The sequence below is a fragment of the Rhinolophus hipposideros genome, assembly GCF_964194185.1.
Source record: "Rhinolophus hipposideros genome assembly, chromosome: 22".
Taxonomy (NCBI): domain Eukaryota; kingdom Metazoa; phylum Chordata; class Mammalia; order Chiroptera; family Rhinolophidae; genus Rhinolophus; species Rhinolophus hipposideros.
Window position 1 is genome coordinate 21,482,444 of NC_138068.1, and position 26,646 is coordinate 21,509,089.

The following is a 26,646-nucleotide window of genomic DNA, read 5'->3' on the forward strand; positions in this document are numbered from 1 at the left end:
CGCAGTAGGTGCTCGATACATATTTTTTGAATGAATGGGAACATTTTCCCCCTTACTGGTAGAAGTCAATTATGTTCACCATCAAAAGTTTGGAAAAGCTATTTAGCAGAAAGATATTAAAAAGGAAATAGAACTCGTTTGTCATCTTACATCTGTGATTGTGACAGGGCCACATTTGAGTAACTTACCCCGTATATCTGGGATCATATTCTACATGATTTTGTATTCTGATTTGTTTTGTGAGCATTTTCTTTTGTCACCAGATGCTCTATAACAGCATGATGCTAATGACTGTGTGATATTTCTCACTAAGAATTTGTATAAAAAATAAAAATCCTCTATTGTTAGCCTTTTTGGTTGATCCCAGATTTTCACCATAAAACCAATGCTGTGGTCACCAGTGTTTCTTTGTCTGCACTCTGATTATTTCTTTGGGAAATTTTTAGAGTAGGACATTATCATCTGTATTTCAAAGAATATGCATAATTTTCAAGATTCCTTGATCTCAGACTTCTAGTAACCAGAACTATGACACAATACATTTCTGTTGTTTAAGCCACTCAGTGTATGGTACTTTGTTACTTCAGTTCTAGCAAACGAATACAATCAGAAAACCTAGGTTTTGATTAAAACCTATTTGATTTTTAAATGTTTTCAATTCATTAAAATGGTTTTGAAAACACTATACAGGTTTGCAATACTCAGGTGTAGGCTGAGTGTGGAGGACAGAGGGCTACCAGGCTGAGGTCTCTGATTGATACCCTACTTTTTTCTTGGGAGATCCCAAGTGTCTTGGAGAGGTTTAAGAAAAATAAAAATGCACTTTCTGAGCACTTCCCGGCCATAGGGAACCTCTACAGACACTCAGTTCTCCCACCAACCCTGTTCGCCCCCTGCTATAGGGGAGGAAAGGCCAGAGGCAGCATCTGCTACAGACTCACCCTCCCACCTGGAGCAGCTCCCTTAGCAGTGGGAGGCTCTTCCCCGACAGCGGGTCCCTGACCAGAGACAGGTCAAGCCCACTGTTCTTCTTGGAAAGGACTTTCCTTATGAAGGGCAGATGGTCCAGGATGGCGACACCTTCACTTGTGGCACAGGTGGCCACAGGAACAGGTGGCCTGGACCTGCGGTCCAGAATGTGTGCTTCGAAAACAAGTCTGAAATGTCTGCAGACACAAGCCCTTCCTCGGTGTGGGGCTGACTCTTCGTTCAGTCGTGCAACAAATGCCCGCCAGCACCCGCTCTGAATCAGCAAGTTAGGCAGTCATTTAGCAACAAGTCTGAAGTACTTCTCTCCTCTCGGCTCCTGCCCTCACGGAGTGTACCTTCTAGTGGGGGAAACAGACAACAACCGAGCACTCAGATTAAGCAAGCATGACAATTTTTGAAAGGGATGAGTGCTACGAAGAAAATAAAGTGGTGTCTAGTTGGAGCATGACTAGAGGAAGGTCTACTTTAGATAGGGTGGCCAGGGAGACCCTCTCTGAGAAGGAGGCATTTGAGCTGAGCCTGAATAAAGTGAAGAAATCCATGATTGTAAGACCTGGGGAGAGAGCAATGTAGGCAGAGGAAGCATGTGCAAAGGCCCTGTGGTGGTAATGAGCCCAGTGAGGTAGGACTATGGTAAAGGAGCACAACAGGGAGCTCACAGACAAAAGTTAAGAAGAGGGACAGATAAATAGACAGGACAGGGATCGAGACAGCTGGGAGAAGCCTGGTGCCACCTTGGGTCCCTTCCCCATGCCCTTTCCATATATGTCATCCATGCCGTGCCTCTGCAGCCAGACAGGCCTGGGTTCAAATCCCCACCGTCACTCAGTAAGTGTGTAACTGTGGGCAAGTTATTTTCCTTTTGAGCCCACTTTTCATGTCTGCAAAGTGGGCATAATAAACCCACATATGTCTTTTGCATATTGCGAAGATCACTGAGGTAACTCACGTAGATGCCGCACAGGGCCTAGCACATAGGAAGGGTTCAAAAGAAGTTACTTAATTTCCATTTTATAGATGAGAGAACTGCGACTCAGAGAGGTTAAGTGATTTGCTCAAGGTCACACAGTGCATCTGGGGCAAAACTGGATTTGAAATCAGGGCCTAGAGAGAGGACTGGCTATCCCATGAAAGGGAACTTTAGTGTTACTATGCAATATGGCTCCAAGGCCCTGAGTCCTCACTCCCAAACAAAGGGCTATGCAAAAGTCCTCTGAGAATCCTGGTGCCACCATTGCAAGTGTGCATAGCTGGCCGTGTCATCACGGATTCCTTTGTTACTGCTTCCCAGTGTGGTTATTCCAATGGCAGGCGTATTCGTCTCTAGATTTTCCACAGGATTTTCCCCGTAATTAATTTGTTTCCCTTTCACATTCAGAGATATGGTCAGGGTAGGTGTTAAACTCCTTTCTTCAGCTGGACACACCAGGCAGAGGGGCTGATAGAAGAAGAGTGGGTTCTGGAAGCAGCAGCGCCCAGAAAATGTAAAATCAATGTTAGCAGCTAGTTCTCACTATGGCTAATGTCAGAAGCAAATGGCTGATATTAGTTACGATTCAGTAGCCTATTTTGGATACGATGTACTTCTTCTAGAATCTCAGAGTTCTTTTTGGTTGACAGATGCTTTAAAAGTTGGCGGGGGCCCCCTCATTTCTGTCAGTTGGGTCTCAACATTACTGCCAAATGCTATTCTCCTTCTGCCTGGGCCAGAGAAAGGCTCCGGGGTTAATTTCCGCATCCGAGTCACTGGGGACTGGTGCCAGATGTTGGTGGAAGCTCAGAGATCTCCCTTCTCTTCCAAAATCTGGCTTCTCTAATGGGACAGAAGGGGAAAACTTTAGCTAGAGCCCCATGGATTCCATCTGTTTACCTCATTGACTAATAGTCTCTGCTGAGAGATTTCTGGGGGCGGGGGGGTTTTCCTCCATGAAAAGAAAGCTCTGGGAAGGACACAGAGAGGTACAAGACACGTTACTGCCTCTCTCTGAGACTTAGTTCATTTTTTCTATAAAATGGGAATGTTAATCCCACAGGAAGGGCATAGGACTGTGCTGGGAACTGAATAGTCTTCAGGGAATAGAGGCAGTTAGTTGTCACTGATATTTTGAGGAATAAGAAAACTGGGTCATCCACAACTGAATTGTGGATTCAGGTGGGAAGCTGGGCCAAGTGGGTGAGGTTTGGGTTGCCATCATTTCCCTGGCTGAGTGTTACTTGATCTCTCATCTGTAAGACGAAGACAACAGTAATTCCTGATAGGCACGATAGTTACTGAGGTATCACTTGGTGTTTTTTATTTGCTGAGGCTGACGAGACTCAGAGAGAAGCAGAGGACTTTTCCCTCTTGGAAGGTGGTGGGGTCTTGGCATTCTGGGTCTGGGGGCTCCTGCCTCAGCGATGCAGGGATGGCGGTTGTGTTTCAGGCCTCAAATGGAAGGAGGGCAGCACAGAAGACACATTCTCCTATATGGGGGAGGTGGAGAACCAAGGGCCGGTGGTGAAGTTGCAGAGAGTAGAGGGAGGCAGTGTGGATTAATGGTTAGGGGCTGCTTGGTAGTCGTGTTATCAGAGCCTTAGTTTCCGTTTGTCAATTTGGGGTGCCCATAGGCTGTGGGGAAGGCTGAGTGACTGAAGGTCCATAAGACCCTTAGCATGGTACCTGCAGAGCAAGTGCTTGTTTTGGTTTGGGTTCTCCAGAAGGATCTGAGTGCAGGTAGCTGATTTGGAAGGTGATCCCAGGACACACTGGTAGGGGAGGGCGAAAGTGAGGGAAGAGACAGCCTGGAGAGGTGTGTTATCAGGCAAGTGAGCCCAGGGGCCCCTGGGGTGCTGTGGGAGCCAGTGTGGAGTTGTTCCCTGCCCCCATGGGGTGAGCAAGGAGGGTTATTTATTCACTGACCTCCAGGAAGTCCCAGAGGTTGTGGGTACTTAGAATCCAGGAGCCATGGCCATGGCTATTTGGGGAAGTGCTCCCACTTGGCCGGTATGGGAGCTGCTCGTGGAGCCGCTCCCTTCTGACAGGATCATGTGGGCTGGGACAGAGATCCCTTCATCGGCACCAGATGGGACCCAAGCTCATAGGTTCTACCCATCTTCCGGGCTCCTCAGGAGCCCCCCAAAAGATCCTTGTATGACCCTACCCCAGACAAGATGGTGATTGACTTTCTCATCTTCCCTGTGAGTGGGGGTTCACACCCAAATTTAACAAGATTTAGAAAAGTGATGTAATGTGATGTGTGGGGACACAGACCACCAAGTATGGCTGGGTGTCGGAGATGCCTGGGGAGCTGCAGCACAGGGCCTAGAGCTCAGGAACTGCCCAGTAAGTGTTCGCTGACCGTGGTGTGAAGGTCTCGTGCAGGGTGTCGTCCTGGTCCCTCTGTGTCTCTCTTGGCCGAGCCCGTGCCTTGTAGATAGAAGCTCCGTCTGGGCTGCCTGTCCAGGCTGTGAGCTGTTCTTACGTCTGTGTAGGCCCTGAAGTTGGGTAATGCCTTTTCCCGAAATGCCCCTGCATCCCTTCCCGCAAGGTCCCTTGTGTAACTGAAGGGTTCTGTGTGCTGGGCCAGGCCTGGAGTCTGGAAACAGGGGCCCTATTATCTGTCCTGAACCTGCTGGCATCAGGGAGGCCAGAGAGACAATGGCAGTCATGGCAGTGTCCAAACAGGAAGGGCCTTCAGTGATAAGGCCCCAACATCCTGGAGGCTAGGTAACAACAGTGACGATGACATCACCCACAGATGACATTGTTTGAGTACCTCCCCTGTGCCAGGAACTATTCTCTCATTTCATCCTCACTACAGCCCTCCAAGGTGGGGCCTATGATTCTCCCAATTTTATAAGAGAAGGAAACTGAGAACCATTGAGGGGAGGCCACATCCCAGAGTGAGACACCATTGAAGGGGGGCAGGCCAGAACTCAAAACCTGCCTCCAGAGTCACACTGTTCAGAGAGCGGTCTACCCACCACACTGCCAAGGTCAACAGCACCATAAGTGGAGGTCAGCACAGAAGGCAGGAGGACACAACTGGCTTTCTTATTCTTGACACCCAGAGAGGCGGCCAAGACCCTGCACGTTATCCACATGTGGTCCGATGTGGCCCAAACGTGGCTCAGATTGGCTCAGAAGGGCCTGAACATGACCCACATGTGGCTTGGATGCCCAGCCCCCAAGACTTCCAGGGCCTGAGTTCGGACAAAGATACACTCCAGACTGCAGGAGTCACAGACAAGTGTTTATTGCAGAGAGAGACACCTACAGAGCCAGTTCCCACATTCCCACTGGGACCCCTGGATGGCCACTGTCCAAGTCTTCACTGGGAGAGACGAGAGAGGTCCACAGTTCTACGAGGACACTGGAGTGACCACGAGGGCATCCTGGAATTGGAGGAGAAAAGTCAAACAGGTTTTTTTTTTACCTCCTGCCTTGTGATTTATGCTGACTTGTCCTCCTCAAGGTGACCACTGGCACTGGGGGTCATGACCCTGAAGTCACTCATCAGAATTCTTGAAAGGATCAGAGGGGTAGGTTTGTGTGTGAACAGTGATCCCACGCAGGGCCTGGGGCACAGGTAAAGTATCTGTGTGCAGAGTGTGGGATTGTGCAGGATTGTTGTCCCCAATCCCAGCTGATCACCAAAACTCCCCCAAAAGTTTCATCAAATGCAGATGATTAGTCGTATCCACTGTGTCCCTTTTAACAAGGCTCTTGCTTTTTTTTTTTAAACTAAATGTAATATGAGGAACTTAACCTATTAGATTTCCCCCAATATTGTATTGCGATCATTTTCAAACATTCAGCAAAGTTGAAAGAATTTTACAGTGAGCACTTGTATACTCAGCACTTAGATGTTACTATCAAATTTTAAAAAAACCATACTTGCTTTATCTCATATCTATCCATTTACTCACTCCTTAGACTACATTTTATTAGGTTGGTGCAAAAGTAACTGTGGTTTAAAAGGTTAAAAATAATTGTAAAACCCACAATTACTTTTGCACCAACCTAATAAAACATATTATAAAGCTATAAAAAGGAAATCCATGTATTAGTCCAAAACAAATGAACAGAGCAAAACAGGAAATTTGAAAACAGATCCAAAGGATGAAATGATACCTTTCCTACCCAAACTGCAAATGATGGATTATGTGATGCAAGTTGATAAAAAAAAAAAAAAAAAGGAGGACAGTTGCTAAATGCCCCCTAATAAGAGATACGTGAAATAAACCAAGCTCTAGACATCCAGTTATATGGACACCAGTTGTCCCCCCAACATGAATCAAATGCAGTACGTGTCTTAGATAAACTACTTATATTAGAATTGGATCATTGCAATGTAGTCCATTAATGCATGACCTGTGCATTAAGACATCTGTTGGGTTTTACGGCTGAGGAGAGGCCAGAGGAGCTGCCTGAGGTTCCCTGGCTAGACAGAGGCAGAGCCAGGATTTGAACCAGTCCTCACATGCCTGAGTCTAGACTCTCAGCCTCCTTCGGTGCCATTCACAGAATGTTCTCATTATTCTCCATCAAAGCCAGCTGCAGGGTGGACACAGTTTTTGAGGTGGGCAGCTGATAATAAGTCACATGTCAACTTGCCTTTGAAGCCAGTTAACAAAGCCTCTTACCCTCCCCCTAAATTCAACCCTAGTGGGATAGAGGACATTTTGGAGACTTTGTTTCCTCTGGGGATTTCTCTGGAACTAAACAGCTCAGAAATTCAGTGGTGGCAGGCCACAGCTTTGGGCAAATCGGGACTAATAAGAGTAATAGGTTTGGTCCAAAGTGCCTCCTTGGCCATTGGTTAGACACCCTGGTCATGGAAGAAAGGGCAGTTACTTGTGGGTTTTCTTAATTGTTTATCTGCTTTCAATGTCTCTGCCCCTCTAGAGTGGACTAGAAACTCCAAGAGGGCAGGAGTTTCTGTCTGTTTTGTTCATGGTAGTGATCAGTGCCTGGCACACAGTAGGTGCTTAGTAAATGTCTGCTGGCCATCTAACTGAGAGAGAACCACCTCACTGTCTTTGGCTCATGCGGAGGTTGGGGTCCAAAGCAGGGGATTATCAGGGCAGGTGCTGAATGCAAATCTCAACTGTGCCACCTACTGGGTGTATATCCGTGGAAATGGACTTGCCATCTTTGAGCTTCAGTTTCCCCATCTGTAAAATGGGGATGAAACAGGATCTACCACATGGGGTGAATGTGAAGACTGAGTGAGATGCTACCTATTACCCAGTGCCTGGCACAGAATGATTATGGACTGTTATTATTAATGATAATGTTTGCAGATGGAGGTGATGCTGCTACATCTCCCCTCTCCAGAAGCTACCAAGGAAAGTCATATGCTCAATGAGCATTTATTGAGCATCTATTATATGCTGGGCTTTACTGATTGAAAGAACAAATGAATGAATGAATGACAGATAGGGTGGAAAAAGCTGGAGGTGTGTTGACCCCAGGCAAGGACAGTTACATTCTCCCACTTACAGATGAGGAACTGAGGCCCTGAGAGAAGAATAGACTTGCCCAAGGTCTCCCATGAATGACCAGAGGGGCCAGGGTTGGAGTACAGCCCCCACTTCCCAGCCCAGGGCTCTCTCAGCGACTGTGCCTTCCCCGGGGCAGGATGTTTAACCCCACTCACCTTGGTCAGAGACCATGAAGCTTCCTCGAATCCCAAGGCATTCACCATAGACATCATGATCCCGGATCTTAATTTGCCTGAAATAACAAATGTGGTCAGAGACTGCTGGGGCCTGGGTGGGCCTGTGCGGCCATGGGCAACCTCAGAGTTTCCAGAGGGGAACATAGGACCTGGCACACCCGATTCAGACTGTCCCTTTTGCCTCCTCTCATCTGTTCTCCAGCCCAGCATCTACCCAGGCTCATCTCCCCAACCTTTGCCTCCAGCACTGGCTTCTGTCTGCTCCAAAGGGCATTCCTCACATCCTCTCACACTCCTGCTCAGGAACCATCAGGGGCTCCCATCATCCACAGCAGCACTGTCTATACTTTGAAATTTCTCAGGCTAATAAAATAAAGACATGAAAAACATGTGGCTGGCATAGGTTACCAATTTCCCCCACCGCCATGACCTGGGGTTTAATTAGAGTAATTTCACCCTTTCCCTTGGCTTCCTCCACTACTAACACAAATGACAATGCCAACAACAGCAATGGCGAAGAAATGTTGAGCACTGACTGTGCCGGCACCTCCTCTCTGCCCCTATAAACATCATCTCTCTACTTCTGAGGAAGGTGCTCCTATTTCCCCATTGTACAGATGGAGAAACTGAGGCTTAGTATGATGAGGTAGCTTATCTAAAGCTAGGCAGCCAGCAAGAGGGGGAATCAGGACTTGAACCCACATCTCAGGCACATCAAGTGTGCTCTACGAGTAGTTGCCTGTTTACACCTCTGAGTCTCTCCTATTGTCAGCCCGGTAAGGCTGGGCATTACCTAGTTCATCTGTGGTACCAGGAAAGGAATTGGGTTGGGAATTTGGAGATGGGAGAGCTTATTTCCAGCTGGAAGACCAGGAAGGCTTCCTGGAGGAGGTGAAATTTGAACAAGGCTCTGAGGATGGGTGGGAAATGATTGAAAGGGGCCCCAAATGGACACTCAGGCAGGAGAAGTAAAGCACCCACCCTCAAAACCTTGGGGAGTGGGAGGATGGATAGCAAAGAGACCCACCATTTTCATTTGGCAGCAGGACGGACATGAGGATCTCGGTGATGCTGTCTTTCAGAAGTTCAGGCTGTGAGACAGAAGGGACATCGTTACCTGGGCTGAGAAGCCAAAGTCCTCCTAAACATTCCTCGGATGGATACAGTCCAGCCCCACGGTGAGGGCAGCTGGTAGAGATACTGGAATCCCAAGTCCCCTGCCAATCAAAGCTACAAGGGAGGGTTCCCGGGAGTGGCACTAACCCAGCTGGCCCTCGGGCCTGGCAAGTGGGGGGGCTGGGGTGCATTGGAAGGATGCACCCCCTGCCCCCCACTCTCAGGGGCTCTACTGGTCTATTCCAGAAGAATTGCCCTGAGGAAATTTTGCCCTGTATATCCTGAGATTTTGGCTTCTCAAAGGAAACCAGAAGTCCTGGTTTTCATGTGGAAACCTCCCCATTGAAAAATATTCGTAAACAAAACAAGAGAAACATAAGGAGCTCCCCCACACCAAAACACCCCCTAAAACCCACACCATGGCAGAAGACAGGATTCAACCAATTAGAGATGTCTGATTTCATCTGACTCAGATGGGGAAACTGAGGACAAGAGGGAAGGGGCTGTGCAGCGCCACTGAGATCAGTCTACATGAGCAAAATGAGATTGTGATTAGAAGGGACTGGATTTCTAACTTGGGGTCAAAACGTCACAGAAGGAAAGTGAGTGTGTGTCTGTGTGTCTGTGAGTATGTGTGTATTTTCAGCTGTGTTCGGCATACAGTAGTTGCTCAGTAAATGCCTGAATCAGGAGGTTGGACTCTGGCTGATAATGGGGAGGCCAACCAGCTCACCATGGGGCTGCCCACGGGGACCTTGGTCAAAGCACATTCTGGGCAGTGTCTGCTTTCGAAATGGATCATCTTGAGCTGTCCCGTGTCCCCAGGGACAATATGTTAATACTCACGTTGAACAGGCCAATGCCTGAGTTCATCAGGTGGATTCGATTAGCGCTGCAACAGAAGATACCCATGAGAGTCGTCCCTCAGAGTCTCATTCATTCATTCATTCAACAACTATTTATTGAGCACCTACTATGTACAAGACACAGTACCGGCTCTGCAGAAACAGCAGTGAACCAAATTAAATCCTTGCTTCATGCGACTTACACTGTAACTGGGGGTGGGGGAAGTGGGGAGACAGACAACAAATAACTGCCTGAAGAACAGAAACATCATCCTCTGGAGTAAGGACTGTGGCAAACAGGGCATCTCGGTTTCTTTCTAATGGGGGTACCTCATTCCATGTAGGCATGCAGGCGCACACGGCAGCCAGATACTCTGATTTTTATATTTTGGTAACTCATTTATATTTAAAAATACCTAACCCTATGTGAGCTGATCAAAAACACATCCATGCACTTGAGTTGTCCTAGGAGGGTCTAGTTTGCAGCCCCTGAGCTCTCTCTGGGGCAGCAGGAGGGTGGTGGGATGCGGGGAGAACAGACAGGGGCGCAGAGAGCTGGCTGTCCGAGCTTTGGGGCTGGGCTCCATGGGTGCTCAGCGTCTGGGTATGAGTGTCATTGCCACTGTCTTGGAGGGGTCCAGAAGAGGCCACCCACGGCCAAGGGAATGGTGCTACACAGGTTTTTCTCATCCCAGGGTCAGCTTGTCCAAGGGCTGCTACAAGGCCACTTCCCTTTCCTTCTCTGTCTCATACTTGGTCCTCGACAGAAGGACAGTTCAGGTAAGGCAGCCTTTCTACCTGTCCTGGAGTAGCCTTTCCTGGACGCTTACACCCTGGAGATTCAAAACACTAGGTATTTAAAGAAATACAGTGGTCGCCAGACAGGACTCATTTTTATCGCCAGAATCTTCACAATGATTTATTTACATGTTACCTGATTTCGTTTAAGTTGAGCATAAGTCCGTCACCTTTGGTGTAAAACTCAGCTTCTAAGCTGGCTTCCTGCAACAAGAGAAGCCCAGGCCCCATTTCTTTTAGAGATACATCAGGTGTGGGATGTGGGGTTACGCGAGGAGGGCCTGGGGTCAAGCTGACACTTGAATCTCAGCTACTGGCTCTGTGACCTTGGAAAAGGGTTTGACCTCTGGCCTCACCTTCCTCATCTATTAAATGGGATATACCTGTACCCACTTCCCATTGAACAGATAGGATTGTTATGGGGAATGATGATGATGGGGAGGATGACAGCAGCTGATATGCATGGAGCCCTCCCTGGGTGTCAGGCAGTGTTTTAAGGAGTTTATATGATTTATATGATTATTTGATCCTCACGACCCAACGAAGTGGCTCCTATTATTGCCCCCATTGTAGAGGTGAGGAAACTGAGGGACAAAGATCAGTAAACCCCTAGTAACGTTAACCATTATTATTGGAAAGGTCAGAAGTGAAGCCAAGTCTTCAATACGGGTGCTAAACATATGCACCAACTTGACCTGTGGGCGGGGGTGAGCCTGAGGGCAGAGTGTCAGGCTCCAGCTCCCGGCGGCTGCACCCAGAAAACAAAGTGGTCCTGCAGACCTGGTCCAGGGGGCCTTTTGAAGAGTGCCTGCCGTTCGCCATGGCGGGGCCAGACCTCCAGGGAGTGAGGCTGGCCCGGGCAGTCCACTCCCACTGCTGGTTGGGGGATCAGAATATCTCTCAATACGGGAAGCCAGGGCACTGTGCTTTGTGAATGGCACGCCTGAAATTGTGTGTGGATAACCCATGCAGAAGCACGCAGAGGCTCTACTGTAAGGACAGTGTCCACATTAGCCTAACAACCAGGTACTGTCCCGACTCCTTGGTTAGGCGTCCAGGGCCCACCCACGAGTCCTGCCATGTCTTTCTCTCTCCTTTGCCCTCTGTAGAGGGTGCGGTTGGTGCCCCACTCAGATCTTCTCTCTAGGGCAGTGCAGCCATCCCTCTGCTGCTGAGCACTGCAGCTAACAGTCCACAGCCACCCCTTCTCTGGAGAAATGCTGTTGCTTGAACAGAGCTGGTTTGCTGGGAGGTTATGGCCTTCCTACCCCAGGCACCGTTGGTGGCCAGTAACGGACTAACAAGGGGTACAAGAGGACTGAATGACTAGAAAAGTCACAGGGTCAGAGCTGGGCCCCCAAAGCTCCTGATTCTTGGTTTAGAGCTCCCCCTACTCCAATCCTAATGGGTAATAAGAGTGGAGGAAGTGTTTCGCAAAGCAAAAGAGGTGAATAGGAACAGAAATGGGAGGGTCCCCCAGATTGCTGCCAATGTCACAGGCAATTGAACTTACCACGCCCAGGGTGAAGAGGGGGCGGCGAGCTTCGTTGGTGACAAATACTTCCAGCACGATCAGTTGGGCCACCTTGGCACTGCCCTGGTCCAGAAGAAGCTCTGGGCGCTCCTGGGTTAGAATCTTCACGATCTGTGTGCGTCCCAGCTGATTCGCAGCCTGGAAGGACATCAGCCCTGCATGTGGCCTCCCAGGTGCCCCACCGCGGCCCACAGGTCCCATGGGGCCATATGGCATGGCCTGTGCCCAACTTCCTGGCCTCCCTGCTTCCTCTCTGCCCCAGCCACACGTCCTCTCCGATCCTGGATGGATTGTTGCCCTCCCCACCTCATCGCCTTTGGTTGTGCTTCTCCCTCTCTGGAATAGCCTTCCCTCCAGGGAAGCACTCCCTAGTTTCCCCAACTCTGTCAGGTACCCTGTAATGCTCTCATAATCCTTAGAGTCTGTCCTTTGTAACTGAAATATTATCTGTGTGATTGTACGCAGGTCAACCTGTCCTGTTAGACTGAAATCTCTGTGAGGACAGGGACCCGGTCTGTAAAAGTCACCAGTGCTGGAAAGAAAGAGCATGTTCCCACGGTATTTTATTCCTGCGAGGCCAGTGGACAGACCACAGCACACACCCGTCCAGCTGCAGATGGCCAATGGACTGACCTGCTCATTGATCACCTTGATGTTGGACTTCAGCCGATGGGCCAGCTCAGGAAGCTGAGGATGAGAGGAAGCCAGAGCAGGTCAGCTGGAGGGGAGGGGGAGACACACCTCCAGCAGCTCCACTGCTGAGATCCCCAGAACCCCAGAAAAGCCGAGTGAGTTGGTGGTCTAGGCTATGTGTTTGTCACTGGTGGAAAAGAGCTCTGTCAGCTGCTGTGGGGCATGGGGTCTCCGCTGGCCTGGACTTTTACTGTGGCCTGGTGGTGGTTGTGGGTCTGTGGGCAGCTCCCTGCTCCCAGAGGATACAGAGAAATGATCCAGTTCTTACTATAGAACTAAGAACTATGGTATATAGTTCTTATATACCATGAATGTGGTTGCCAGTGACCACTCCTCTTTTCTCACCATCTCAGTCCGTTACCCTGAGTTCTAATCCTCACAAGCTTGGCTATCTGTTGTCTGTCAGCTGACCTGAAGTCCTGACACCCTCCCATAACTTTGAGCCAACTCTTTCCCCCCGTGGGCCTCAGTTTCCCTACAAGTCACCCTGGAGGAGGAAGCACACTTTGGTTGACTGGTGGTGGTTGCCTGCTGTGCTGTGTTGATAAAAATTCCAAGGCTGTCTCGGCATCTGGGCTCAATAAGAAGGAGGGCCCCGATCAATTAGTGATGTCTGCTACCGGCCCCATCGTGAGCAGCAGGAGCACAATTGACCTCCCTGGACCACTCAGTATCTGAGATGCCCTTTGGCTCAACAGTACTGTTATTTGGCAGAGGAAGCAGGTGTATCAGGTTCCAGAGGGCAGAACTAGGACTGGGACTGGGTGTCGCAGGGAAAGTTTCAGCTTTAGAGCCGTATGTCAGAGGGAGAGACTGTTAGGGAAGAGAGAGAACTCTCCGTTACTAGAGGGGTTTAAACTGAGCCTGATGGGATTCGTGCTGGCGGCTTAGGGGTCCTTACACCCCCTTTGATTCAGGAAATTCTCACGATCCAGTAGAGATGGCTCCGTCTTCTGTCCCATGTCAAGGCTTACCACATAGTCCAACAGGACCATGAGTTCTTCTGGAGGGAGCAAGGCAGCGATTGCAGCATTCATCACATCCTGCCTCACGGTGAGGCTGAAAGGGGCACTGCCCAGGGAGGGTGTTATCAGGGAAACTGCAGACTTATTGAACCAGTTGGTCACATTTCCCTGTGAGTCCAACAACTTGGCCTAAGGAGACATAGAGCAGAGAGTTGGCTGGGATCTTTAATTCCTCAGCTGACCCAATAACAACGTAGAAGGAAATGACATCACTCAGCCTGTTTCCCTTTTTGCACTTGCTTCCAGGACGCTTAGCATGGAGGTCAGGGCTTTGCTGTAATTAATGAGTTATCTCCGGTGCCTAGCAACATATACTCCCCCTGCACACCTCAGATAATGTCTGATTTTTAAAAAACCTTAGATGTCTTATTTGGCATTTGTGTTTCAACGTCTCAGATACCTCACAAACACTGGATGAGGGGAAAGTTCAAAACTGCAACAAAATCAATGGAAATGTTTGATGCTGCAGTTTTCCAAGGGACCCATGAAAACTGGTCTGGGATTCAAGCTGCCCAGGTTGGCCTGTTCCTTTAGGGAGTCCAGTTCCTGTATGAGTGTGTGGCTCCACATTTTACAGAGAATTGACAGTTACTGGGCTCCTCCTGCCTGCCAGACCCTATGCAGTCTCATTTCTTCCTCTCTTTGGTGATTTTTATTATCTGCATTTTACACATAAGGACACTGAGGCTCAGAGAGGTGAGGAAACTTGCCCAAAGTCACACAGCCAGGAAGTTGTGGAGCTGGGAGAGAAACTTAGGTCTGTGTAATCCTTAATGTGTTTTGATCCTGAGCTCTTGTTTCAAGGTAACCAGATATTTGGGGATTGGCAGGGACTTGCCTGAGAGAAAGGCCAAGAGCCCCAATGCACACACTCTGGCCCCTGATTGGGGAAATTAGGGTCAGAGGACAGATCACCAGGGTCTATATTCTGTGTGTGGCCCTTAGATTCCACCTGCTATTTTTTCCCCCTTAGAATGGTTTACATGGGACACGTTCAGCTTGTGGAGATTTTTCTAAATCAGCCTGTGTGTCCTAATCGTGACCGATGTTTTCTCCCCTGAAACAGAATCATGGTGTCTGACCCTTGGTGGTCAGAGAAGGGCTGTGGTGTCCCCATTTTACTCTCAAGGTCCCATGACACTCACCCTCAGGTTGAGCTGGATGCCATTACCCTTGATGGCAGGAGACAGGAGGTCAAACTCCAGGTGGTCAGAGCTGAGGGAAACGGGCACTGCTCAGGAACGAGAAGAAAGTTGTGTGAGGGTGGAGGGCAGTCCTGCTGGGGTGGTTTGGGGGCTGCTTTTGGCTGGAGCTGTATGATTGCACGGTAAGTATAATATCATTATCACGGGCTTAGTGGGGAGGAGCAGTAGGAATGATATTGTTGACGAAAATGATAATGACTGACATTTATTGAGCATCTATCAAACGCCAGGTACTGTGCTAAACCTTTGCACGTGTTAGCTCACTTAACCCTCATAGTAACCTTAGGAGGTGGGTCCTATTATTACCCCCATTTGACAGATGGGGGTACCAAGGCTCAGAAAAGTGGAACGATTGCTCATAGCTTGAAAATAATTGAACCCAGTTGGTCCTATGCCATCGTCTTGGTTTGGAAAGAAACTGACCCATTGCTTATAACTCTCCACTTCCCCGACTAGACTGTGATTTGCACCTGGGCGGCGTCCGGATCTGTCCACCGGATATTTGCCTCATGATTCCCCACTTGGCCGCCAAGTTGTTGGGCGGAGAATGGGGAGGGCAGCAGAGTGGGGGCAGGGGCGGGCGGGGTGTTGGTCTTTGGCCAGACTACTCCCTCACCCTCCCTACCCCCCACACCTCCCACCCTGCTCTTGGGGAACAGAGAAGCCAGAGAGATTTCGATGCTAGCCTTAGTAGCCTTAGGTAGTCTCGTCCCGCTTCATCCTCAGTTTTCTCATCTCAAAATGGGAGTGTAATAGTAATACCTGCCTCGTAGGTTGTACACCTACTAAAGTTGGCTCAAATCTGAACTACACCAGACTTGGAACTTGAAGAATTGGGTTTAAGCCTTCCCCTATCACTAACTTCCTCTGTGCACTTGGACACACGACTTAATTCCTCTGAGTCTCAGTTTCCTCATCTGTGAAGTGAGGTAATGATCACTGCTTCACGGTGTTGCCTGAGGAGTCAGCCAGACGGTGTATATAAAACACTCAGCTCAATATTTGCTCTGTGCGGGCACGGATTCCATTCTCTTCTTCCCAATTCTCTTTGGTCACCCCTTTGAATGAGCCTCTTCAGATCCCACAACACTAGATGGTAGAATTTTCTTCTTCCCATCAATCCCCACTCCAAGGAGTCTGAGCACAGCAGAATTCTGAGGTGGGGGCAGAAACCTGTATCCTCCTATCTCTACTCTCAGGGAGGGAGAAATGTCCTCCTTCTTGAGCACACATCTTGTTTCTTACCTGTTCCCTCTCTTCTAATAGCCCACAGTGGTTGCCGTATCATTCATTCATTTATCCATGCAGCACACATTTGAAAACACTTCTCTGTGCCAGGCAGAGCACCGGCGATGTGCCTGGAACTTTCCTGTAAATTTTTAATCCTCACTAACAATCCTGTAAGGTAGGATGTGTAAGTCCCATTTTATAGATGAGGAAACTGAGGATGAGGAGGTAGAATTGGCTTTTCCGTAGTCACAGAACAAGTCGATGGGAGAGCTGGGGTTTGCCCTTGGGTTTATCTGGGGCACCCGCTGGCTCACATGGAAACTTGCACATTATAGACTCTGGTGAAGTCACAGCTGTGTTCAATTCCTGTCTCATCCCAGGGAGGGATCAAATGATGCCCTTCCTACTTGCTGCTGGGCCGAGTTGCTGCGCAGGCCTGCCTGGAGAGGTGCCCCCTGGGCAGAGCCAAGGCCTGGAGGCCGGCCCAGCAGTAAAGGGGAAAGGTGAGAGAGAGAGCAGTGCACTTACCCCTCACCAGGCGCAGGAGGTCTGCGTACATGTCCTCAAAAGCCGCCTCCATCACGGGACACAGCTGCAACAGCACAAATGCAGGGGCTCCATCAGCAGGGGAGCCAGAACACAGCCCCACAGTGACCCATGCCCAGCCCACGGAGCCTGAGTCCCACCACTGTGCCCACGGCCAACCAGGTTTTCATCCATGGGGTTGAGGACTCAGTGGTGCAAAGGTTTGTCCCTTGCCCTATGTCCAGGGTACGCCTGGCCTGCCAGGTACCCTCTCCATCAGACTTCTCATCTTGTTTCTGAGAGCCCATGTTTTCCATGAAAGGGAGATGGACAAGTCATTTCTTCATTCACTTATTCAATGCGTCATTACTGAGTTCCTTCTGCGTATCAGACTCTAGAACACAGGCCAGCAAGAGAGACCCAAGCAGACTCATGAACAATCTCTCTGTGCCTTTAGTGGGTTTCTAGCCCCAACGCATCCCTTTGCCCACTGAACTCTTTTTTCCCCACCCCCAATCGCCAGCAGTTCTTATCAGGAAGCAATTTTGTCCCCCAGGAGACATTTGGAAATTTCTAGAAACATTTTAGTTATCACAACTTGGGAGGTGATGTTACTGGCACCTAGTGGATACGGGGCAAGGATGCCTAAACATCCCACAGCACACAGGACAGCCCCACAGCAAGGAATTATCCCCATGTGCTTTGGGCGATTGTTAAGTAAAATAAGGGTGACTTGAGCAGAAGCGCTATGATACCGTGACAATCTGATAACCAAGATGGCTACTACATGACTAACGGGTGGGCAGCATATACAGCATGGAGATGCTGGACAGAGGGATGATTCACGTCCCGGGTGGGATGGAGCAGGACAGCTGGAGATTTCATCACGCATAATTTAAAACTTATGAATTATTTATTTCCAGAATTTTCAATTTAATGTTTTTGCACTACAATTGACCATGGGTAACTGAAACCTTGGAAAGCGAAACTGCAGCTAAGGGGAGGACTACTGTATTTTAAAAGTCTTCCCAGGGGGTTCTGCTGTGGGGACTCAGGTTGGGACCCATGCATTTATACTGACAGGGCTTCAGTATTTTCTAGATGGGCTCCTGCCAGATTTCAACATGCTATAACTTTTCCCTTCACATCAAGTAAAATATTCATATGACCGTCGTGTTAAATCCACTGAGTCGTGTTGGGAAATCATGATGACTAACGGAAAGCCAGTTCTCTCATTTTATTTACTAGGTGGCTTTTCACCCTTAAAAACATATTACGCAAAGAGCATTTTGTAATCCCAAGTTCGTGCCATCTTTTCTAGTAAAAGTGAAATGTAGTAAATGTAAAAATACAGTTTTAGCTATTAAAGTTTGATGACAGTTAGTGTGATTTTGCTGGAGGGTGGGAAGAAATTTCCAGCTGGGCCCTACTTTAAGAAACTCCCACTGTTAACTAGAAAAACATTTTTTCTTAAAAGAAAAATTATCTTACGTAAGAAAAGCCAAATTTTACAAAATATTCACTTTCAGATGTCTTTAAAAAGGCTCTCTGGAATGGTTTAGTAAAGTATTAAATATGATGCTATTATAATAATTATGAATATTATACAGTGGCATAGAAAACAGACATAACTTAAAGAATATCAAATAGTATTGACACTGAGTGCAGCCACATAAAAATTTGAGTGCATGTGGACGGAGATTGGAAGGCAATATGCAAGAGAAGATGGCTGCCAAGTTGGAAACAATCAAAATGCCCATCAATAGACAATTGGAGAAAGAAATTGTGGTACATTGATACAATGGAGTATTACTCTGCCATAAAAAGAATGAAATCTTACCATTTGCCACAACATGGGTGGACCTAGAGGGTATTATTCTAAGTGAAATAAGTCAGACTGAGAAAGACAAATACCATATATCTCACTTATATATGGAATCTAAAGAAAAGAATAAACATGCAAACAAAACAGAAGTCGACTCATAGATACAGAGAAAAAACTGGTGGTTGCTAGATGGGAGGGGGATTGGGGGATGGGGAGAAGGTGAAGGGATTAGAAAGTACAAATTGGTAGTCACACAGATGTGAAGTATAGTATGGGGAATATAATCAATAATGTTGTAAAGATTATGTAGGGTGTCAGATGAGACTGGACTTATCAGGGAGATCACTTCATAGATTATATAAATGCCTAATCACTGCACTATATACCTGAAGCTAATATAAAATAATATTGAATGTCAATTATAATGAAATATATATTTAACTATATATAATTATATATAATATATTATAATATATATACATATATATGTAGTCACGGGATGTAAAATACCGCATAGGGAATATAGTCAATGGTATTGCAATAGCTATGTACGGTGTCAGAGGGGTAGTAGACTTGGGGGGTTATCACTTTGTGAGGGGTGTAAATGTCTAATCCAAATGTCTAATTCCATTATGTTGTTTTGTACACCTGAAACGAATAAAAAAAAAAGTAGCTGCCAAGTTAAGGTACAGGGATTATAGGTATTTTTCTCCCCAAAGTTGTTTAGTTATTAGATCATCTTTTCATTTCAAAAAGTTTTATTGTAAAAAACATTTGAGTTATCTGACAAGGTGTTTTGAACTCCAGGAGGCCCCAGTTGTGAACACATCTTGGAATTCATAGTGGAAATCAATGGTCAAAGTGGATAAATCCAACTTACACTTTTAGTTTACCGGTGGCGTGTAAGGAGCATATAAAATGAGATAGACCCATGTGTACCGATTCAAAAAAATAAACCAACAGGACCTGTGAGTGACAGACCCCTGAAGACCACAGGTTGATATGAGACACAGACTATGGCCGGTTTTCAAGGGCCATTTGTTAAATTTTCAGGAATTTCTGAGCTTGGCACTAAACTTAGACATTGTTAAAAATTAAATTATATAAACTTGCAGTTAAATTATACTAAAGCAAAGTGAATGAAAACTCAAAACTCAGGACTTCCTACTTATTTTGTTATATCTTACTCTTATTTCTTGCTCTCGAGGTTGTTTATATCTATTGTATCTGTGTGGTGGAAATAGCAGACAATGGTGTGCTACTACGCTTTTCTCCCCAACTCTGCTCACTCAAATTGGCCTCGGAGGGAGGGTTTACACCACAGAAATCAGCAAATGGTACAAATCTGGGCTCCCTCCCCTCTACCGCTCAGAGTCATTGTTAACAATACATCACTGTTTACGGTCTCCGGGTTGACTTTTGGCACTTTCTTTACCTGGACCTCAATGATCCATTGCTGAAAGAATGAGTCAGGCCCAGTTTTCCACTGAGGAGACACAAATTCCTTAGCACTGGTTTGCAGTTCCACCCAAGCCCCACAAGGGGAACAATCTTTGCAAGCTAGGGAGGCACTGATTCCACTCACCTCGCTTTTCACCAGCTGGGGCAGGGCTGGCACCAGGAGTTTCATGACCTTGTTGGCTAAGGAGTTGACCATGAAGGAGAGCCTTCCAGAGGGGAGAAGGGGAGAGAGATTAGGAAAGGTCAGAGAGGATCACCTCTCCCCTGTTTTATAGAAGGGGAGTCTGAGTCCAGGGGAGGAAGGAACTTGCCCAAGATTAGAGGGCCTGTAAGAGACAGAGCTGGGAGTAGACCCTGAGCCAGGTGTAGATGGTGGCAGAGAGTTCTCTGAGATTGGGCTGGGGGTTGTCACAGAAATTTGTGCTGGACTCCAGAGTGATAGCATTTGGCCTTTCTCCCCATTGTCCTGCTAAGGAGAAGTGGAGAAAAGCGCTATGTTTTTGAGCCCTTGCTGTGTGCAGTGCATTCTGCCCAGCGCTTGCTTATGGCTGTGGCCTGAGCTAATCCTCTCCCTGCAGTTTGGCAGGTGAGACACAGGGTGGCGACTTGCCCAGCAACACCCAGAGAGTAAATGGGGAGATGCATTTGTCTGAGACTCCAAAGCATGTTTTTACACATGGCTCCAAGCAAGCAGGCCTGGGGTGGTGTGAGGGCCCTAGGAAGGTGGCTCCTTTCCACCTGTAAATGTTTGCCCCACTTCCTGGAGTGATGCCTGAAATTTCATCATTATGGCTTCCACCCTTGATGTCTTGAACTTTCTTGGCATCACAAGTTCCCTGAAAGGAGCCCCAGATCTAGAGTCAGGAGAGATAGTCTCTTTCTGCCTCTGAGCGTCAGTGTTCTCCATCTGTAAAATGGGGCAAGGCCACCACCCAGCTTCCCTCCCAGGCACGGTGGGAGCCCAGTGGGAGGTGGCCACACTCACTTATGCAGCAGGCTGATGCGCAGGCTCCCGTGACTGTTGGAGCATTTGTCGAGGACAAGGCGCGCGTCGCCCCTCTTGCTGGTGTCCACTCGGATGATGGCTTGGACCTCCGTCTCCATGTGCATCTCCACAATGGTCTTGACCAGGGGCCTGGGAGTGGTGCCCGAAGCTGTGAGCACCATCCTAGCCCCCGGCTAGAGCACACCTCCTGTCCCTCTGCCTTCTGGCACCCTCACCTCCCTTCTCAAACTTTTGCTGGGTGCTCCTCACCTCCCCAATTTTTTTTTTTTACCCCAGCATGTCCCAGGCTCAGTTTTTTGATTCTTCTCCTGGTTTAAATCCACTGCATATGACAACAGCTTCCAAATTTATACCCAACCCTCTACTCAGGTGTCTAACAGGCGTCTCCAATTTAACATGTCCAAAATATACCATGGATCCTCCCCCAAACCTGCTCTTCTCATGATCTTCCCCATCTTGATTGGTGGCCACTCCATCCTGCCCGCTGCACAGGCAGTCACTTTGGAGTCAGCCTTGACTCCTCCGTCTCTCTCCTTCTCTCTCTTCCGTCACATTCAATCATTAGGAAATCCTATTGTCTCTAGCTAGCTCCAAAACATATCCAGAACCTGACCGCTTCTCACCACCTTCCTGCCCCCAGGCCCTGGTCCAAGCTGTCATTGTCTCCTCTGAATTATTTCAATAATTTCTGGATGGCCTCTCTGCCTCCACTCTTACCCTTATATACAGTAACCAGAAGATTATTCAAAATGTTAAAGCATGCCATGACCCTCCTCTGCTCAGAACCCTCTGCTCAGAATCCAGGGCTCCCATCTTCTCAGTAGAAGCCAAGTCCTCACCTTGGTCTACAGGCCCTATGACCTGGCCTCGGCTGCCTGCTGGCCTCACCTCCCACCGTTCTCCCTCTCTTCTCCCCACCCCTTGTTATTCTTTGAACAAAGCAAGTGTACTCTTGCCTCGGGGCCTTTGCACTTTCTCTTCCCTCTGTTTAGAACTCTTTTCCATGCATGGAGGAAAGGGGGGAATGAGTGGATGAACATGTCAGGCCTGCTGTACCTGACTGACGGGATACTCACGTGTTGAATCCGGCCACCATGTCCAGGGGGACTTTGACCACTAGCTCCTGGCCATCAGCTGAGGGTTGCACCTGCAGCTGGAGGATGCTGGCTGAGGTGACTTTCATCCTGGATGGGATGTGGGAGAGATGAGATTCTGAACCTCATCCCCAAACTTGATCCTCTCCATCGTTCCTGTCTCCCCTGGTGCCCAGCCAGCAGCTGGACCCACGCCCAGTCCACTGACTCCTCCCCAGTATGGTCTTGCCCTATCCCTTCCCCTTCCCCCTGCTCACCACAACACTTCCATGGCTCCCCCCTCACTGAGGAGATGAATCCCAGCTCCTTGGGCTGGGACCCTCTATGACGTGGCCTCACTGACCTCCCACTTGTCACCTTGGGGTTTGAGCATCAGCCATTCTGACTGACTCCCACTCCTCTACGCCTTCGCCCAGGCTGGTCCCTCTACCTGGAATGCCATTTTCTTCCTGTCTCCAGGTGAGCATGGAGTCATTGGCTCCACTGAGAAGCGTCACCTTACCTCTTCACCCTCTCACCCCAGGTGACCTTCCTCTGGGGTCGCCCTGTTAGGGCTCCTGTGTGACTCTCTTATTGTTCTTGTTAACTCCTCTGGGAACTTCTGAGGAAGGGACTTCATTTGTTCTATTCTCTATGGTCAGGCACAAAGCTGACACCAACTGATGCTTGTTGACTGACTGGGTGTGCAAAGTGTGTTCTGGGCAGAGGTGTGGGCAAGGAGCTCCCCTTTTGGTCCTGCTCCACTTACCAGATGATAAAGTTCAGGACCGAATTCACCAGGCTGCCTAGTATGTGGATGCCCCCGGCTGACTCCTCCCTCATAGCGCTGAGCAGAGGCAGCTGCTGGAGGATGTTGACAGCATCGTGATTCTTCAGCTCCTGTGTCAGCCCTGGGAGCAGATTCCAGGGATTAGGGGACAGCAGGAGGAGCAAGAAGGATGGGTTGGTGGGGGTTGCAGGCTGGGACGAGACGTCCCTCAGGGCTACTCAGACCTGGACACACGGCAAGGGTATGGATGGCTCTGTCCGAACCATCTCCCCCGTGGAGATGTGGCCTTGAGGACGATGGCCCAGATGGGTCATTTTCACATGAAGACTGAAGCTGGGGCATGAGTGGGACCATTCACACCCCTGAGGATTGCCAGCCTCTGCCAGGAGCACTGGCCAGGACACGGCACATGGACCTGCATCCCTCCCTCAGCCAGTGGCAAACAATTCCAGAGCCAACAGACAGAGAAACCATAAGGCCCTCTTTGGGGCTGTGTTACTGCTAGAACACACTTGCTCACAATTCTCTGGCACCTACATCCTATGGGCCTGTTGTCCAAAGAGCCTCAGGTGCTTGCTGAGCAGAGAAAGGAGGAGGCAAGGTCAGGGGACCGTGATCCAGGAACCCTGCCGGACTCTTTCCCTGGCAACCTGTGTCTATCTGGCTTGTGTGCAGAGCAGGTCAGAAGGGCTGGACAGCTGCTGCTCGGGAAGCAGCCCTCAGCCAATGACTGATGGGAATTGGTGTACAAACACCCCAGCACCCTCAACCCTCGGGCAGGATGAGCCACGTGTGTGTGCCCCATTGCGTCCCAGTGTCCCTGTGTGTCATTATCTCTCAGCAACAAAAGCACTCTTTTTGCCTGCTCTGTGATAATGGAGATGGGCCCTATAAATATTCCTCCTTCGCCAGCTGGTGCAATGTTAGGGTGAGCCCTGTCAGTAGGGGCTCTGGAGGGACATGGAGGAGGAGCGGGCTTCCGTTTCTGGCCCTGGTATGCTCTTCTCACCAGGCTGCTTGTGGTGTCACCGTCCATGGCTGTGAGTTCCGCAGCACTCCCGAGGGCAGCTCATGGTACTGTGGATACCCCAGCTAGCCCCCAGGTAGTTTCCAGGACACGGCTTCTCAGTGAGTTAACGGCAAACTCCTTCCTCAGGGGCAGCTTTCCAGAGGATTCCATTGACTCCTCGAAGGCAGTTTTCTGCTCTCTGGCCTCAGCCTGCCAACTGTGGACCAGCTCTGACCTGTGACAACTCGGTGTGGAGTGGGCTTCAACCACACTCCTCCCAGGAAGTCTGGGGAGCATTCTCCCCCTCCAAGTTCTTTCTGTCCTTGGATTAGCCTCCCAATCTCCTCAATTCCTGGGGAATTTTTGGAGTTCTTTTCCCCCCATCTTAGCCAGTTCCCCATGACTCCAATCCCTTGCTCATAATTCTTTGCACAAAACACCTATTGGGTTTATCGTGCGATTTCTGTCTCCTGACTGGCCCTAACTAACATAGTTATCCAGTAGGAGGGCTGGCTCCAGCTCCCAGTGGTAACTGGCCTGCCCTTACCTGACTTGCTTCCCACTCTCCTGCAGGTGTTTTCTGCGATCACTTCGAAAACCAACCACTTGCACACAGCTCCTCAACTCAGATTCTGCTCCTGGGGAACCTAAACCATGGTTGCTGCTTCCGGCTGACATTCCATGTGCTTGCAATTCACAGTATGGGCCCAGGGCACCTGTGCCCAGAACTCTCTGCTCCCTGTCCCCACTTGGGGATCCCTTCCCTGGCTACAGTGCCTGTGTGGCCCTGCGAGACCTGGCCCCGCTCCCCACCCATCCAGCCCTGGCCCAGGCCCACTGCACGCAAAAGGCGTGTCCCTAAGTGCTTTAGATGGACGTCCAGAGCCAGCTGATTGTCATCCTGTCAGGGGACAACACTTCGGAGCAGCAGTTCTCAACCAGGGTGATGCCAGCCCCGAAGAGACATTTGGCAATGACTGGAGAGTTTGGGCTGTCACAGCTGGGCTGAGGATACTGCTAAACATCCTAGAACGCACAGGACAGGCTCCCCCAACAAAGTTACTTGGCCCACAAGATCAGAAGTGCTGGGGTTAAGAAGCCCGGCCATAGAGTTCTTAAAGCTCTTGTCCCTCTCTGTCCTATTGGATAGTCCCAACGACGGTGAGGCAGGCCCCCTTGTTTCTTTCCAGAGGAGGACCTGAGGCTCAGGGAATTGCCCAGGGTTAGAGCTGGAGGGTGAAATAGCTGTGCCTGGGACCCAGGCTGCCAGACCCCCAGCCGAGGTTCTTTGCTCTGGGGAAGGCTTGCGCACTGATACCAACTCCAAGGAGGTGCTCTGCCCTCGTGGTTCTAGGGATGGACAAGTAGGAGAGGAAGGTGCATCACTGCACAGTGACACACAACCCTTCTGCAGGCCATGGAACCTCAGAGTAGTGGGGTTTTGGAATCATGGAATTTGAGATTCCATGGGGATCTTGGAATCCTGGACTCTTGGGATCACAGACACTCCCAACATTTTATAACTCACCCTCTTGAGTCTCACCCTAGACCTGGGGTCCCAGTCGTGCCTTGTACACCCCCAGTGACGGGAAACTCCCTCCCTCATTCGAAGTACTTCACCTGCTTGCCCCCTTTGCCTTTCGGTGTTGAGGCCTGGTGACCAAGACTTACTTTCTTTGATGACTTCTGAGCTGAGGCTGAGAGCCGCAGGGGGGCTGAGGGTGGCTCTGACCAAGGTGGCTGCCAGCAAACCACAGAGGAGAGTGAAGGTCCTTGAGTTGGCCATCTTCCTAGGGCTCAGTGAGCAGCAGGTGGCAGGCGTCTGAACCTGGGGTGAACACAAAAGGCCCTGTTAGCCAGGCAGAGGCCATGGGCAGGCCCACCATACCTGGTGACTTGGGGCATGGAGTCCAGGAGAGGCTGCTGAGTGAAGTGGTGAAGAGAGTGGGCTCTGGAGCCCTGTTTGCATCTGTGTTCTGCCTCTGATGCCAGGGGCTAGTTGTATGTCCTAGACAATCAATTTAACCTCTGTGCCTCAGTTTACTCACCTGGCAACTGGGTATAATGAAGTAGTGCTCTACTTCATTGTGTTTGGCACTTAAAATCCTCAATGGCCCAAACTCAGCCAACTCCATCTACTGCTTATTCCCCTTTTGCTCTATAAAGTTCCAGTCATTCCAAGCTGCTTGAAGGTCCCAGAACATATCCTGTTCTCTCTTGTGTGCACCTTTGCCCTTGCTCTTCCTTCTTCCTGTAAGCTCCTTTCTTAGCTCCCTGCTGAACTCCTATTCATCCTTTAGAACTTTGCTCATATGTCCCTTTCCTCTGTAAAGATTTCCCTCTCCTGTAGCGAGCGACCTTGGACCACACTGGAGAAATATTGCCCTAGGGTTACCTGTGTGCCCAGGACAGGAAGTTTGAAGGCCGAAAGGACATGAGAATTCAGGTAAGACTCAAAGTGGCAGGAAAGCTGTTTGCTTAATCTGCAATTCTAAGGGGCCTAAGGAAGTAATTGGTGGCTGTTTGGAATCAGGAAGAGAAAGGAAGAGAGTGAGGGAGAGGCCTGTGGGTCTCTTGGGAGAGGAGCTGGGAGTATTCTGGCCCTTTCGCTGCACTGTCTTCTTCATGGAGTAGCTATAACTTGGTCCTGAGCTGCCCAGCTTGTGCTTGGGCTCAGCCTCCAACCCCCTCTGGAAGCTTCTGCCTCCTGTGGACTGCCCTGCTTGGAGGGAAGGAAGACGCTGACCCAGAGACCCGGGCCCTTGCTTGGTTCAGCATGTGGGTTTCTTGTTGCCAAAAACAAATGTGGCATCTGGATGACATGTGTCTTCTGTGAACTGGAACAGCGTGAGCTATTAG

At 49.2% G+C, this 26,646-nt stretch overlaps 1 protein-coding gene across 1 annotated transcript; it reads right to left on the reverse strand.

Moving 5' to 3' along the window:
* Positions 1-5,331: 5,331 nt before the first annotated feature.
* BPIFB1 (BPI fold containing family B member 1) lies at positions 5,332-25,633 on the reverse strand (the record flags this gene model as incomplete). The annotated part of the gene is made up of 15 exons (XM_081033795.1): positions 25,459-25,633; positions 22,758-22,899; positions 21,992-22,099; positions 20,895-21,044; positions 20,034-20,115; positions 16,627-16,690; positions 14,809-14,894; positions 13,613-13,792; positions 12,579-12,632; positions 11,925-12,083; positions 10,548-10,615; positions 9,615-9,660; positions 8,680-8,743; positions 7,632-7,708; positions 5,332-5,364 (listed from the first exon to the last, which is right to left on the reverse strand). Exons 1-15 carry the CDS (start codon positions 25,571-25,573, stop codon positions 5,332-5,334), a joined length of 1,428 nt encoding a protein of 475 aa, XP_080889921.1. The 5' UTR covers positions 25,574-25,633.
* Between the last annotated feature and the right edge of the window lie 1,013 nt (positions 25,634-26,646).